The sequence below is a fragment of the Carcharhinus amblyrhynchos genome, chromosome 19 (assembly GCF_965287045.1).
Source record: "Carcharhinus amblyrhynchos chromosome 19, sCarAmb.v2.hapA, whole genome shotgun sequence".
Lineage (NCBI taxonomy): Eukaryota > Metazoa > Chordata > Chondrichthyes > Carcharhiniformes > Carcharhinidae > Carcharhinus > Carcharhinus amblyrhynchos.
In genome coordinates, this window is record NC_137342.1 from 30,717,628 (window position 1) to 30,730,417 (window position 12,790).

The 12,790-nt window shown below is 39.0% G+C and overlaps 1 protein-coding gene across 2 annotated transcripts in view; it reads right to left on the reverse strand.

Moving 5' to 3' along the window:
* The window catches only part of reln (reelin), a 318,770-nt gene that overhangs the window by 215,746 nt on the left and 90,234 nt on the right, over window positions 1-12,790 (reverse strand). For both annotated transcript variants that reach the window (XM_080207461.1, XM_080207462.1), the window contains one exon: window positions 6,089-6,159. In XM_080207461.1, coding sequence (XP_080063587.1) covers window positions 6,089-6,159 — 71 coding nt within the window. The remainder of the gene's footprint in view (window positions 1-6,088; window positions 6,160-12,790) is intronic.

The following is a 12,790-nucleotide window of genomic DNA, read 5'->3' on the forward strand; positions in this document are numbered from 1 at the left end:
CAATTGCCACCTATTTAGTTTCAGAAGTCTGCTGAAGTTTTGGTTGGGTGACAGGATCCCATGTATTTACCCACCATTACTAAGCCTGCCTAGTTCCATTATCTTTACTGGACTGTAGAGTGGATACAGAAGGATGTGCCCTGCTAGCATTCATTGTCTCCCCATCACAATGTCCTGCAGGTGCCTCTGACCTGTCCTTTGTGGCACTTCCTCAGTGAAGCGGTCTTTCCATATGGTGGCCAGTTTCTTAATGTAAGGCAGTGCTGGTGAAAGAAGTGAAATTTAGGTAACATGTTTCACTGGTATGTACTGCAGTTGGTACTACTAAGGACAAGTAGAATTGCAGCTTCATGGCCATGTTGATGGTGTTAGATGCCCGCAGGGATGACCTCAAAAATATGGGCAAAGGGGACAGGGACCCAATATTTTGGTTTTCTGCCCTTGTACCTCTCCCTAGAATTTCATAAAACGCTGAATCTGGGATATTTAGTATTGTGAGATCAGTTCCCTCCATATTAAACTGCTATCACGTGTACCCAGGGCATATCGTTCTCTCAAAATGGCATGTAAAGTGATATAAATAAAAAACAGTGTACTAAAATCTTAAGAATAAATACCTGGGTAAACAGAAAGATATACAAATGAAGCTCTGTTCATGCTTTTCATTCTATCATTGTGTTGTTAAGTTTGCACACTGCTTTCTTTTGTTGTCCCAGTCAAATACTATATAACAGTGTTCTCAAGGTTCTCAGATAAACTAGTTTCAGCAGTGTTTTGAATTACAAGGCAAGTCTGCAGAAAATTCCAATGTAATTGACAAGTGATCCATAAAACATTAGGTGAAAGGAAGTGGCATTGGTCCCTGCAGGGATTCAATCGCCAATCAATCCTGTTGGAAAAACCTGCCTCTTGCAACAAACCCTCTCAGATGTAAAACATGCCTTTGTACTGGATATCGAAATTCAGAGACATGGTTTGTTATTTTCAAGTTTATTTGAGAAAGGTTTCTCCATCGGTAAGTTTTACAATAATGGGATCTTCAGGTAACTGCCGAAAGCTGTATAACTATTAAACATAAAAATTCCCCACATTCTGTATTTGCACAGTCATTAACATGGAGGGAAAATGATTAATCTTTTATTAGATGGATTTAATAATCATGTTCAGAGAATCTATACCTCTATTAAATAATTAACTTTGAAATTAACTATTATATTCAGGGAAAAATGAAACATTTATGTCCGAAAAAAATTACATCCAGGGCTGAATACATTTATTAAAATGCCAAAATATGAGAGACAGCCTTGGTATAAAAGTTTAATGTTTCAAGAATAAATGTTCCAAATCTTTTTTGTTCTCAACAGACCTTCAGAAACTTGCCCTGGGTTATTAGCCTGAATGAATTGTCATTCTGATTCATTCAACTGCTTGCAAATAATTTAAAAAGTTATTAAGAGTCAATGGGTTGATCTTTAATGAGCTACGGACTGAGGCACTCATATCCTGAGGTCTACTTTGTTTCTGCGCATTTCAATTTTGCTAGCAATTGAAGAAAATTATACCTAACCTTAATCATTATTCTGCTTGCAAATGCTATAAATCTAGGGAACATTCTTGGCCTTACACAGACTACAGATTAAAGTATACGAGATAGAAATGTTTTCTCTACACCTGGAAAATACTCAAAATTTCTCAAATGTTGTGTTTCAATTCAGCAGGCAGCTAGTGCGATGGTCTTCTGCACAGGTTCTATTCTTGTCCTCTGTAATAGTTTACAAATTAAAGATGCAAATATAATAGCATTTCTCTAAATCCTGAACCATAGTTTCACTTATCCTTTAAAATGTGCATTTTCTTCAGGCAAATCTCAGCCTATGCACTAACTGGGAAATTACTTTGCTCATTTTTGAACCACATGGTTGATTAATAACTTTATTTGCTTATAAGTATGATAAAATTGAATAACTGTGTCCATCAATTCTGCACTGATGGTGATACAGTAATGAAAACTGTAATTTTAGCATCATCCGTCTGTCAAATATTAAGAAAGGCAAAGTAAATGTGTTGAAATATTTGTTTTCGATCCTTGGATTGCCAGAAGTCCAGGGAAACTCTGGTCTCGATTTTTTTTTGAAAGCTCTCAGTTCTCAGAGCAGGCTCAGTACTTGGGACAATCGTGCATCAGAATTGTGCAGATTGTCTGGCTCATGCCTTTCACGTAAGCAGCTCAATCAATGACGCACTTTAAAACTTCAAATGGTGGCTTATTACTGCAGGATGACTTAGCTCATCTGTTGTGTCAGCAAGCTACCTACATCCACTCAGCACAAGAAAGGTTTCATTAAGAATTTTTTTTTACCCTGTCACTTCCCTAGATGTGAGTAGGCTGAATATTCCTGCCCACTAACGATGACTCTCTTGGCAGAACTGGCATCAAGGCAGACACAAGGAGTATCAATTGGTAATCAGGTGTCACTATTTAATAACAGAATCTAAAGCTTGAATTATTTTGGATTCAACAATCCATTCGGGAAAACAATAAAGATATTGAATTTTATGTGAAAAAAATGTACGTACTTCCTTAAAAATGTCAGATTCTTATTGGTATCTTAAATCCCCTACTTACTTCTGAAGGGCAAGAAATAGAATACATCACTATTTTACATGAGACACTGGGGACAATGTCTAAATGATAATAAAAACAGTGTTACTGATGCATTATTATTGCCATTATAAGATAGATATACTTGTACTGGAGATGATTCAGAGAAGCTTTACAAGGATAATATCGTAAGTGTGTGAGTATACATTCAGACAATCAGACTTATGATAATATCATAAGTGCGTGAGTAGGCATCAAGACAATCAGGATTCACCCAACCTGCACTGCCAGTCCCCATTGGATTCCCACCCACAACGGGCAGCAACCTGTTAATTATGCAAACCTGCTAATTGACAACCTATTCACCAACCCCCCACCATTCACCTGAATCCCCCTGGAAAGACTTTGAGGGTCCAGAGGAGCACCACCAACACCTCAGAAAAGAGGGACAGTCTCCCCCATCATCACTAAAATCATGGGTCACCATTCCCCACATTACAGAGGCATGAGGATGCCCTGACCCAACCCCCAATTCAGCCCCCTCTCCCCTCAAAATCTCTCCTCCCTCAGACCCCAGTGGAAATGTTCCAATGCTCAGCAGATGCAAATACAAATTTACATAGGCAATTTCCATTGTATATAGGAACACAGGAATTTATAACGGAAATATAAAATTAAGGAGAGAAATGAGGACCGAATATCAATGAGGTTGAAAAATAGGCTATTCACAAATACATGTAATGAAAGTTGAAATCACTTGTTTGGCAGTTTTTAAGTTGCATACTTTTTAGTGCCAAGATCTTAGTTAGTTTAGAGTCTGTTTTAGGCTTCTGACAGCACAAGGCTGATGATTATATGATTAACAATTGTGATGTAGTTTCCTGAATGTTTACCAAGAAATAACTTGCACTGACTGTTAGGAAATTCTATGGCAGTGTGTTATTTATAGAATAAAACAATGGATGGGAGCAGGAATTAGCAGTGTAAACCTGTCCCCATACTGAGCTCTGCTGGCTCGGAAAGGGTGCTCTAATATATTTACATTTCATCCAAGTACAAACTCACAGTTTGGAGCTGAGCCAAAATTTCACTTTGAGGAGAGCTAATGGATGTAATAACCCTTTAATTGAGTTGGATTAAATGATGAGTCAATGGAAGGCCATTTACCGATCATTGTAACATATTGCAAATTGTCCAGAATGCTGCAATAGATTAATACATACATTTCAAGAAATAATTGACAGAGCAATCAGGAGTTCCACTTGAATTTGTCTCCTTCTCCATGACAGATGAGAATGCTTTATCAGGCATTTTACTGCCCTGTCTACACCTTGACAGAGTTGAACTGAATTTATTTATGTTCAATGCATTCCCAGCTTAACCGCAAGGCAAAGGCTTCAGGATCATCACTTCAATTCCAGTATTAAATCATTTCCCTCCTCCGTTTCTCTGTCATTTCTTCCTTAAAGTATACCTTTGCTGAGATATGGTTCCATACCTGGAAGTTCTCCACTACCTTGAACAAGTAGCTATTCGTCATAGCTGATCTGACATTTTTCATTAATTCAGTCTCTGAGTTCCCCAATATTAATTGTGCAATATTGTCCTGACATTTTTAGTGTGAGACTGGCCATTTATAGACAACATTGACAACTGGGCAAGGCTTGTGGCATGCATGAAGAAATATCGCTCTCTTTGCTGTACAGCATTCTAAGGTGTGCAAACCCGTTACCAAGCTTAAGGATCCCTAACTATCTCTACTCAGAAATCCATATAATTGTCTGTTTATTTTACAGTGTACCTTGTCCCTCTCCGTACCCTTAAGCAACAACTAAGGCTAGGAGACTCCAGATGCAGTTTAACTAGCTCGAAGCATGCAGCATATTAGCTTAGGGCTTTGCTTCCCACTGAAGTAGACTCGAAACGTTAATTCAGTTTCTCTCTCCGCAGAGTTTTTCCAGCACTTTCTGTTTCCCCATGTAATCCCTACTTCAGATTTCCAGCATCCACCGTATTTTGTTTTTACGCTTCCCACTATAGTCCAGATAGGATCACCCTAACTCCTCATGCAGTTTCAATCATTATCTGATCCTATCTGAATGATCCCCATTCCCAATGCAAGTTCTATCCTTGCAGATATCATCAATGAACTAATTAGCTATCCAGTGGTATGCTGTCTTGTTCCATTATCTGAATGCCAAATATGTCCCAGATAACAACTCAGTTCAAATCTCCCACAGCGGAGCATGTCAGCAAGATGCCAGTTCAATCCTAAGGAAAATCTGCTTAAAGAACAAAATTGATGGGTAACAGGTGTTCTGAAGTCAATTTGCTCTGGAATTACACTATCATTTACAAAATACAAAACCAATGTGTTATGGTTTTTGCTTCTTTTTTTCCCCCAACCTCCTAAAATGTTTGCCACTCAATTTCTAAAGGGCAGTCTGAGCTTTCACTTAACCTACATCCTTCATTATAAAATTAGCATAAATAATTCACAAAAGCAATCAGGATTTCAACAGAAGTAGTTCATATTTATGTGGATTAATAATCCTCATTGAATCATAATTGTTATGATTTGAACTCTGTTCAGATTTCACACTAAGTTACCAATCATCACTGCTGAATATCATGATGGGACCATTCACTGGAAATCCATTGAAATACCATTTGCATGGTTAAGGTGCAGATTTGAGGTATTAACTGTTCACCCTCCCAGTCCCTGATTTCAGCCATATCACTATAATACCCTGCCAGTAGGAAAATCGGAGGGCAAGTTAGGTTGGGCAACTCTTACAGATCCTCTGGCAACCAGACTCAGCATGGCACTGAGTTATCATCTTATCTGTGGCACTACTTTCTGCAGGGGGTGAGGGCTCTGTTGGGCTCAAGCAAGCAGTAAATACCTTTAAAAATGGCATGGAAGCACTTCTTCAGCAAGTTAGTAATAAATAGTTAAGCTACATACGCCACGGAAATGTCAGGGTGAGTTCGCAGTCAATGGTGAGATGGTTGATATGTCGAGGTAGCAGCACACCAAGCCACAAGTTAGGAAGAGGAAATGAGCTGCACTTGCTGCTTTTCGATCATTACTGAGTTTCTATGGAGGTGTATAAGTGGGAATAGAGAAAGTGCTATTGTGATGCCTCTTGTTGTGAAATAGCCAGTTTCTAATAAAGTTCAAGCATGAATGACCACAAGAAAGTCCTGGAGGTGGCCTGGTGCCCATGGATTCCAACCCAACAAAGATGCCACACCAAAAATTGGTTGCGAAGCATCCTGTGGAAAGGCTCATCAAATGAACAATATAGCTGGAGTCGAGTTTTGCTCTCCACATAATTGAAAGAAATGAGTGCAACTTCTTTAAAGCAAAATAAGGTTGAGAACTTCCATGAGCTGTAGATGTACAAATTCTGCTGCTTGATCTAAAATAGGAGAAAAGGCAGTTTATTTTCCAGGTAACAACATGAACTGGTTTTCTCTTACCTCCTTGCTCACACAGCTGCTGAACCAGAGCATCCTTGAATATGACTTGACCTCTCTGTGTAGCTGTAGCCCTTGTAAAATAAGATGAAAGAGAAAGTATGAGTGACCATATTTTTACACTTCCTAAGGCAGTGTAGTAAAATCTTACTTGATAAGTAAAGCTCAGCAGTCAGGACATGTGCCACCATCCCCCATTTGTAGTCAACCGAAGAAAAGCCATTCATCCTTGAAGCACAGAGGGAATTTTAAACTGTTTCTGATTTCTTGTACGTCTAACTTTATACTTGTTTGTGAAGAGGGGCAAAAGTGAAAGTGATCAATTTCTCAATATGGCTTAAACAAAACTGAAGTTGCATTAAAGTATTAGCAATGTATAGTCAATGTGGCTAAATAATGCTTCTACTGAACAAGATGGCAGCAATGATACCAAATATTTCATCTCTAGATTAGGATACTGCCAATTGGTGAGTTGGGACTGGTCTAGAGTCAAACAATTTGGCACATCAAAACATGGATCCCTGCAGAGATTCAATCCAGAAACCCGCAGCATAAGCGAGCAGGAAGAATGCGACTCAGATTTTGTGCGTGTGCGCATGCACATGTCTCTAACTTCTCTCACACTTTGCCTATGCACATTCGCCACTTTTTCAGTTTGGATTAGCCACATTTTTAAAGTACTGAGCCAGTTAACAAAATATGATGGTGGAAATGTGACATTAGAGGAAATAAGAATTAGATAACTCTTAAGAGTGCGCACAGAAAAGGATCTCAAGAACGTAAGAAATAGGGAGGCTATTTGGTTCCTCAAGGCTGCTTCACCATTCAATAATATAATGGATGATTTGACATTAGCCTTAAATTCACTTTCTTGTCTGTGCACGCACAACCCACAATCCTTAACTCATTTGTAGATCAAAAAATGTCTAATTCAGTCTTGAACACATTAAATGACCAAGCTTCTACTGGTATCTCAAGAAGAAAATTCCAAAGATTAATGCCGCGCTGAGAGAAGAAATTCTTCCTCATTTCTATCTTAAATGGAAGACTCCTTAATTTTAGGCTGTTCCCCTTAGTTGTAGACTCTTCCATAGAGGAAACATTCTCTTGGCAAATACCCTATCAAACTCCCTTAGAATCTTATCATTCAATAAGATCACCTCTCATTCTTTTAAACTCCAATGACTAGAGGCCTAGCCTGGGATTTTCTCATGTTGGACATCCCACCCTTACTGCCAGTGAAAACTGAGGATTTGATGCTCAGCCAAATCTCCACTCACTGCTGCAGGACTGTAGAATCCCAGCCACAGGCAAGATTGAATCCAAGCCCTAAATTTTCCTCAGAAGTCAACCCCCTCGACCCAGGAATCAGCCAAGTGAACCTTCTCTGAACTGCTTTCAATGCAGGTGTGCTCCTTCCCAAGGAAACAAACTATACACATTACACTAGATATGGTCTCACCAATGCCCTATTAATATATTTTTTTAATTAAGTAATTTAATAATCAGTATTATTGAAAGTAAACACAAAAACGCTAGCTTACCTAAAAGTACATAATATTAATCCCTTCAAACAATGATTACAATTACATAAGCAGATTTCAGGAAAATTACTGATTTGAAATGGCAGGTTTTTATAAATTTAATATTTCATGACAAAATACTGAAATACCATATTACAAGATCTATGCAAAGTCACTAAAAAAATGTAAATGGTCTTTAGATAAACTGATGGTCATTGCTGATGACACAAAGATGACTGGAAAAGCAAATTGTGCGGAGGGTGTGGAAAGTCTGCAGAGGGATCTGGATAGGCTGAGTGAGTGGGCGAGGACCTGGCAGATGGAGTACAATGTTAGCAAGTGTGAGGTTATCCACTTTGGCAGAAATAATAGTAGGAGGGATTACTATTTAAAGGGAGAAAAGCTGCAGCACGCTACGGTGCAGAGGGACCTGGGGTTCCTTGTGCATGAGTCGCAAAAACCCAGTCTGCAGGTGCAGCAGGTGATCAAGAAGGCGAATGGGATGCTGGCCTTTATAGCGAAGGGGATAGAATATAAAAGCAGGGAGGTCTTGCTGCAACTGTACAGGGCACTGGTGAGGCCGCAGCTGGAGTACTGTGTGCAGTTTTGGTCGCCGCACTTGCGCAAGGATATTTTGGCCTTGGAGGGAGTGCAGAGGAGGTTCACTGGGCTGATACTGGAGATGAGGGGGTTAGACTATGAGGAGAGGCTAAATAGACTGGGTCTGTACTCGTTGGAGTTTAGAAGGATGAGGGGGGATCTTATAGAGACGTATAAGATAATGAAGGGGATGGATAGGGTAGAGGTAGAGAGATTCTTCCCGCTCAGAAAGGACAGCAGGACTAGAGGGCACAGCCTCAAGATAAGGGGGGGTGCAGTTTAGAACGGAGTTGAGGAGGAACTTCTTCACTCAAAGGGTGGTGAATCTCTGGAATTCTCTGCCTGTTGAAGTGGTGGAGGCTACCACGCTAAATATATTTAAGTCACGGGTAGATAGGTTTTTGACAGACAAGGGAATTATGGGTTATGGGGAGAAAGTAGGAAAGTGGAACTGATCCTCTTCAGATCAGCCATGATCTTATTGAGTGGCAGGGCAGGCTCGAAGGGCTAGATGGCCTAATCCTGCTCCTATTTCTTATGTTCTAAACATTATCTCACGGCTTTTAAATATTTCAGTCTCAGAAATGGCTCGTTTTTTTAAATCAGAGGTCATGAATTTCCTTGGGGCTTCTCCAACGGCTACCGTGATTTTGGTAGAAGTTCAGTGAAATTCCAGCTTATGCATAAGGGTAAGATTTCCAAAGAACTTCTGCCAAAGTTACAGCATCGGAGAGGAAGGGGTCCTGAAGAAACTTACAGCGTGTGATAGCTGAAACCAAGCAGAAGTTTTAACACAAACAGGTGGATTGGGAAGTGGAGGTGGGGTGGGGTGGGGGATATGAAAATTTTAAAGCTCTCAACCTTGACCCCAGTCAGCCTCTAACCCACCCACTTCAGGACTTTATGGAGGCAGGACAAGAGACAGGGAACCAACCCTCTCCCATGAGGCAGATTGTCAATTTAAATATGTTAATAAGGCTGGCAGCCTTAGATTTGTAAGCTTCATAATTGGCAATCAGGATTCATAAGACTTGGGAAGCCCAGCAAATGAAGGGAGGCAAGGATAACTTCAGGGAGAAAGTAAATGCCTTCACAGCACTGCTTGTGGGTCAGGAGAAACAGGAAGGTTTCCTTGACTGCCCAAGTTCCACCTATTAGACCACACCCCCCCATATAAAAACCTCTGGAGTCGGGGGCAGGGCCTACCTGATCCTGCAGCCCATTTCGGAGTGCTCCCCACCCAAATAGAAGTCAAACTTGTTAATCACTCGACTCCATAGTATGCAAAGGAAACTCAACCTTCTATACCTTTTATCCAATGCTCTGTTGCCCACCTTCACCCCTGGTCTATATTGTATCCAGGTCCTAAAGTTTCCACAGAGATATATATTAAAATCGTTACCACGTGGAGGGAACCTTCTTGCATACAATTCCACAGAATCATGAGTCACTGTTCAATATAGAAACCCACTACAAGCTCTCATTAATTAAATAGCTGGCGACAATTATCTCTAACCACTACTTATAGAGAAGTCCTATGTGCTGTTTTCGAATTATAATAATAAATAATGGTTTAGGACAGTGAATCTGGCTATTTGTACTTGTTAGATTCTTGGATATGGACAATAAACTGATTAACAATGAACAAATCAGCTGCAAAACCAAAAAGAAAAATTATTCTTATTCGCGTATTCAACAAAACAGATCTCCATGGTGACAAGCAGTGGGAGCATCAACCAAACTCTGCAAAATGTACTATGTTAAAGGTACATAAACAGAACAAATACATACTTAACATACATCACAATCCTAGTGACAGTCACACTGACGACAAGAGTAGCATGTCAGGTTAAAAACAGTAAAATATTACATTTTGGTAACTAAACTTCTGTTTTTAATTTATTTCTGCAGATGGAAAATGCTCTTTCCGTTCATGTTTTATTCATCTATCTTCTAATACTTGGCAACCGGTTTGAGTACTACTTGAGTTTTATAAAAACCAAATGTTAAAATATCAAATAAGAAGCATATGTCGCTGTGGACAGTGACTGAGATTGCCTGTGTATAAATAGCACCCTTTGATACATCTCACCCTCTCTCCTATTCCTTTTTTTTGTAAAATCTGAGGTGGTATCTGCACTATTGACTTGTACTTTTCTCAATAATAAAAAAGAGATATAAAAACCTTTGGCCAAACAACATCTGAATTATCGAGGCACTAACTGAGGACCATCAAACCTTATTAATGTATCAGTGCTTTGGGATATACAAATGTATTCATATTAGCATCAAAAACCTAATGTCTCTCGATTCCTCTGATTTTCAAAATTGCAGGATACTGCACTTTTGCATCATTCTATGCTTTTGCACTTGCTGGGATAGAGTGATTTTGTAGGGACGTTGAGGTCAGACAAGCTCTTAAAGAATCAGGAGCCCTGTCACAATGGAATTGTGAGTTGCTTTCTGTTCATGTAACATCAGTGAACTGTCCCTGAGTCACTACTAGCAGAAATACCCGAAGCTTCACACTAAACCGCTGAAAGTGGCAAGGAACAAAAAATTGAGAAGAGAATTGCAGAACTATTTGACAGAAGTATAATTTTCAGTGTAACTTAAATCATCTGGTGATATGTCTCTAAATAAATGAAAAAAGATTTGTCAAACATACTTTCATGAAAGCAATACCCCTTTAATTCTGATAGCCATTAAGAGCATTCTGAGATTACTTCTAAGCAGTGCTGTCATGGACAGCAATGGATTGGAACACAGTTGTCTACTAATGGCTGCAGTAACTGAATCTGCAAGCTCTTCTCTCTGATAGGCGTCTGTGAGCTGATTAAAGCTGTGGCCATCAACTTGCGCTTTAATCAGCTCAAAGACCCCCTAATCCACTACAGAACCTGCATCTTTAGATATCATTGCTAGATGCAGTAATATTGTAACTCACAGGATAGAACAGGCCTCTCCTCATTAGGTGCTGATAATCTCAAACTGTAGAACAAAGGCTGTAACATTTCTGGCTAATATTGCACTGCATTAATTTTGTGTATGTTTTCTTTGTTGCTCCTTTTCATCAATCCATATGCTAATACTCAATTATACACTTGAATCGTGATGTGAAAGCTAAAGGAATAACATTATACAATAGCAACATTGGTAATACTCCAGGCTGGCATTGTGGCTTTGACTTACTACAGCTGTTGTACCACACTAATAGTACACTACACTAAACTCATGCAACATGGTTCCAAAATACTACTCTGACTAAATATAACTTTATAAAAAGAATAAATTTACATTTGCATAGTACCGTTTAACAACAGAAAAGAGATGATGAATGATCAGTTAATTGGGTTTTGGAGGTGTTGATTGAAGACATTGGGACAGTTCGCTTCAAACAATGCAAGGGATTTTTTATACCCCGCTATCCAACAGGAACAAGCAGATGGGCCTCAGTTTAACATCACATCTAAAGTAAGGGTGCTGAGGAAGAGCCATATTGCACTCAGAATGCTAACTCAATTTTCCTTTCCTGCTATATTTGCTGAGTTTTTCCAGCACTTTATTTTCATTTAAGTTTTCCAGCATCTGGAGTATTTTGCTTTTATATCACATCTACAGGTTGGCTTTTTCGATATTGCAGCAATAAAACGTCTATCTTGATGACGTGCTTATATTTTGGAAGATGGAAAATTTGATTCAGACACTAAAGTATGATCAACTGAATCAAGCTATTGCGACCTAAGAACAGGAAATGCTGGAAATACTCTGTGGAGAAAGAAACACAGAATTAACATTCCCAAGTTAACCTTTCAGGTCAGTGACCTGTCATCAGCACTGAAGGAAAGTCAGATTTTAAGCAAGTATAGAAGTCAAAGTGAGGCAGAAAAGAGCAAAAGGGATGGTGTGTGAAAGAGTGAAAGGCAGAAGAGATTAAATGACAAAAAGGTGCAATGTAATGGGAGAAAAAGATAAACAAAAGATAGGCCCAAAGGAGATGTAAATGGCAACAGCAGTTTCATTACTAACAACTATTGTCCAAAAAAATACAACCAATTGTTTTGATCTGAAATGGTTAAATTCAAACTGATGCTGTAGTTTGTTACGTCTATTCCGAGACCTGATATTGACTTGGAAAGTAATGTTTAAAGTACTTACTCTGACAGAAAAACCATGATGTTGAGGTATGAATTTTCTACTCTAGGCATGGTATGAATTGTACAAAACATCACTAGTATTTAAGAATTTATGTAAGCCTTTAAAATAAACATCCTCACTGCCGGACGTTCAATATGTGACTTTCAACAAACCAGGGATCTGAAATTGTATGATGCAGTTGCTTTATACTTCAAATTTTATTCACTTAACAGATGACAAACTTTTCTTTGCCTTCTTGAATGTTGATTTACCCTTGACTCCATGAGAGAGATGGCAAAAAGAGAGCATGAAAAGAGATTGGCAGATAACATAAAAGGGAATCAGAAATCTAAATTGTAAAAGGATAGTAAGAGGGGGATATGGCTGATTAAGGAACAAAAGTGGAAGCAGAGGGAATATCTGAAACTAAACTCAATGCTTTGCA